The following is a 4,333-nucleotide window of genomic DNA, read 5'->3' as shown; positions in this document are numbered from 1 at the left end:
CAAGAGAGCTTGCTGGGGAAAGAAAGCAACCGGTTTAAAAAGACAGCAACAGACTGCAGCAATTCACCACATTCCAGAAGTTACTTTGAACATAATGCAAAACGGTGCATCATCATCTACTGCCCAATCTGATAGAATTCTGTCAGAACTGTGTAGCAACAAATCGCCAGCAATTGCTTCATCAGAAATTGCCGTCCTACCTCCTGCGAAAAGGAATTACCCTGCTATGTGTAATCAAGGCAGCGCAAAAAGTTGTTTTGCACAAGCATTTGTATAGCCAATTAGACGGATGAAATTTACGTACACTTAATAATGTTATACAAAACAGCCTTCAGACTTCCCCTATTAATTTCATCTTTTGAATTATGAACATATTTACATCATAAGGGTTTTTTCATTGTAAGGCTTTCTTTTTTAATTGATTTTCACCTAGCAAGACTTATTGTAGATGGCGTAATAAGTCACACCCGGACAACGTCGGGTTATACTGCTAGTACTCTATAAAACCCAAACAAAATAATGGCATCTCAGGTCATATGTAACCGCATATTTTTAGAGTTAAACTTCAACATTGCTATATTTTTTTAAGCACAAAGAGGACACTGAAACAAGTTCTCTACATAAGTGACTAACTGATGTGATTGGTTGATTGGTTGAACTCATGTGATTAGTTGGACTGATTTGATTGATTGACTGGTTGGATTGATGTGGTTGGTTGGTTGAGGCATTGTAACTGCTTAACTCAATTTCCAAATTTCTCTTTCAGTTCCATCAATAATTCCTCGGATGCTTTATTCTTCAATGTCACAGAAAAAGATGATATTTTGGGTCAAATATTGGTTCCTACAGGCTCTCTTCGTGGGGCCAAGGGAAGAGTTATTTGTACAGCCTTGCAGCCTCACAAGAAGAATTCCAAACCAAAAGGAAGTTTAATATACCAGTGTTATGTTTCTAAATATCGAGATGGAGAAGTTGATGAGAAATCTAAGCCAAGAAGAAATAGTTGGCTTACAACTAATCCCTTTTTGACTTTTAAACGATCACCTGGTTTCTCTGGTAATTTCTTTAAGAAAGAACAAAAGTCAACTAGTCACCTTTCAAATCTGAATAAAAGAATCTCTCGATCTTTTCATGATATTTTTAGTTTATCGAAGGCTGACAACTCAGATGATGAAGAATCAGAGGGTGCACCATCAAAATTAAAAACCCGAAGTACTTTTAATTTGAGTTGTGCTGGGGTTGAACCAGAAATATCCTACATAACTCCAAATACTGGTTCAGCTGCTGGTGGCACACGTATTACTATTGTAGGTGAAAACCTTGGTTTAAAGAAATCTGATATTGTTACCTTACGTATTTGCGATGTTGATATTCTTTCTACATTAGAATATGAATCTTCAGGTCAGATATACTGTGAGACATTGCCAGGTCCTACTGGCCAAGGTGATGTTGTCATTGAGACTTCATTCGGTGGTAAAACTGTTTTGACTGGAGGCTTCACTTTAGTTGCTGCTCGGAATAAAAAACCTGCACCGAAACCTCCAGAATCCACACCACCTTCAAATTTAAACAAAGCCCTCTCTCATAGTACTTTAGCCTTAGTCACACCACCAACCCAAATAACAATTTCTACACCAAATTCTCCTAAAACACTACATGGTCAGAATGATTCTCTTAACCCTTTTGAAAGCTCATCGACGCCAAATTCCCCCAAAGCATCAACTGAATCTCGCAAATCATCAGATAGTCAACTGCAAACTCTAAGCTCTAATAAAAGATTAATCCCACCTGATCCTGCTTCTGTTAATAAATTTTCTTCACTTGATCGGAGAAAGTTTCCTGCTCAAAATACCCCAAGGAAAAATTCCAAAGATCTTGGAGAAAATCATGGCAAAGTAAGTAGAACAATCTTATATTTACCATTGTATATCTGCCCCATAGACAACAATCGTTTACTATTGTGGTATTAGTCTCAGTATTCTCTCTCGCTTCTCTTAATTAATCAACTCCCTATCATTCATTGTGTAATCTACCATTATGATCTTGCCTGCCAGGGATCTCAAATTTTTGATGTTACCTTACCTCTGATTCCAGCAACCATGAATGTACTAACTTGTCTTTATTTACAAATTGAGTTGAACATAAATTTTATAGGACCATTGGTCCATAGAGCTGCTACTTAACTCCACTGACTATAACAGTAAGTAGACTCCACTGAATTATAATAGAAATGAATACCAATCTATAGCAATGCTACCAATCTTTTGAGAGCAACTTTGAGTAACTTCCCCAGAACTTCTATGTTCAATATCTGACAGCTATTCAAACAGTAGCATATCACATGCCGGGAATTTGAGCATTTGGCTTAAAATGATCAAGTAGGAGTTGTGAATCATTCCTTCTGAGATGCTTTCATCAATTCTTCACAACTATTGTTATGTAATTGCTTTAAGTAATTGTCCCCTTTTCACACAACCCTCTAACCTGTCATTGCATAGAGGAGGTAGTAGTCTCCTCTTCACATTGTTATAGCTATAGTAGCTCCATTAATAACAAATTTGTCATTGTATACTTGCTGGAATGTATGTAACATTCTTAAGATAAAATAACTTTGTATATTCTACAGTGTGCTAAAGAAAATAGTTCAGTATTTGAAAGTATTGTCAAGAACTTATATGACATAGTTATATCCTGTTAGAACATTAGTATATATTTATACAACATAGTTATATAGTTATGTGACATAGTTATGTATTTCTATGACATAGTCAATTAGAGGCACACAAAGCAGTGTTGATTATAACAAAGCTGTGTACATTTATATTTAATACAGTCATATGCAGTCAAATGTGGAAAGACATTTGCTGCAGTAATTGAGTTAGAAGAGAAGTTCTTTTAGACATTGTGTGAAAACACACTGAGCTAGGTTGTGAATGTTTTTATCCAACAACAGGATACATGTTTCTGTGTTATTATACTTCATCAGCTACAGACAATGAATCTGTCATTCATAATCTACTAATAACTGTTGTTATTAGAAGAGAAAAGTAAATTTACTGACATGTACAAATATATACATACATACATACATTTAGTACCACCTGACTGGCCTAGCATATAAAAAATCTGAAAATTCAGAAAAAAATGTATTACATGTGTATAAGAAGGGATGACCACTAAATGGATATCCTATATGCTAGTACTGGCAATGGGTGACTAAATTACAACAGGTATATAGCCCATTGTTTGTATTATAGTGTATTGTTGTACCATTCAAGACTATATATATATACATACATACATACATACATACATACATAGATATATATATTACCTTTATCTCATCATCATTTAATGTCTGTTTTCCAAGATTGTATGGGTTGGTCAGTTTGACAGGATCTCGCAACACCAGGAACTACACCACTGCTTTTTGCATGACACCAGCACTGACAAGGTTACGAAGTACATAATTTCTTTCATCTACAATTAGGTGTATAATGCTACTGATGAATTCTGAGCTTCCTGTAAAATTTCATTATCCATAAAGTTTTCCCCTGAAAAATTGTAGATAGAATGAATTGCACTATGAAAATCCACTACAGAAGATGCCAATATTGCGACATGCATAGGCAATAAATGACTCAAACTGCATCTTGTGTTTATCATGCAAAAAAGCAAACTGTAAGTTGCATTTACAAATAAGCGTATCTCCTACAAACTCTTATATATATATAATTTCATGTTACACTAAGAAGCAGCACACGGTATTAGAATTTTTGACTTGTGTGAGATATAACAAGCTGCTCCAAACCATTGTTAGAGTATCTGTTTAAGCGGAGTCAAAGTCGGCTAGTCTGTACTGGCATCAAATCATATTAGTTGTAATAATGAAGTCAACTAAATAGTGATATTTTGAAATGTCAGGTTTGAGTAATGTTCAATAGGAAACACATCTCTTACATAAACGTTCCTCACTAAATCATTCCGAAAATATTTTGAAATGCTGTAAGTGTGGAAGTTTGTGTTACGTAATGGATGCACTTCTTATTATGTATTATGCAAACCTGAAATGTATGTATTAAATGATTTTTAAATATTTGGTTTAACTTCATTATTATAACTATATATATACATTCATGTATATATATCATCATCATCGTTTAACGTCTGCTTTCCATGCTAGCATGGGTTGGACGATTTGACTGAGGACTGGTGCAACTGGATGGCTACACCAGGCTCCAATCTAATTTGGCAGAGTTTCTACAGCTGGATGCCCTTCCTAACGCCAACCACTCAAAGAGTGTAGAAGGTATATGTATATATATATATATAT

At 34.9% G+C, this 4,333-nt stretch overlaps 1 protein-coding gene across 8 annotated transcripts in view; it reads left to right on the top strand.

The window, feature by feature from the left end:
• The window catches only part of LOC106870949 (uncharacterized), a 98,829-nt gene that overhangs the window by 72,223 nt on the left and 22,273 nt on the right, over positions 1–4,333 (top strand). For all 8 annotated transcript variants that reach the window (XM_014917192.2, XM_052972171.1, XM_052972175.1 and 5 more), the window contains one exon: positions 767–1,895. In XM_014917192.2, the coding sequence (XP_014772678.1) occupies positions 767–1,895 (1,129 nt within the window). The remainder of the gene's footprint in view (positions 1–766; positions 1,896–4,333) is intronic.

This window comes from Octopus bimaculoides, chromosome 12 (assembly GCF_001194135.2).
Source record: "Octopus bimaculoides isolate UCB-OBI-ISO-001 chromosome 12, ASM119413v2, whole genome shotgun sequence".
Classification (NCBI taxonomy): Eukaryota; Metazoa; Mollusca; class Cephalopoda; order Octopoda; family Octopodidae; genus Octopus; species Octopus bimaculoides.
This window is presented reverse-complemented; position numbering and strand designations above follow the sequence as displayed.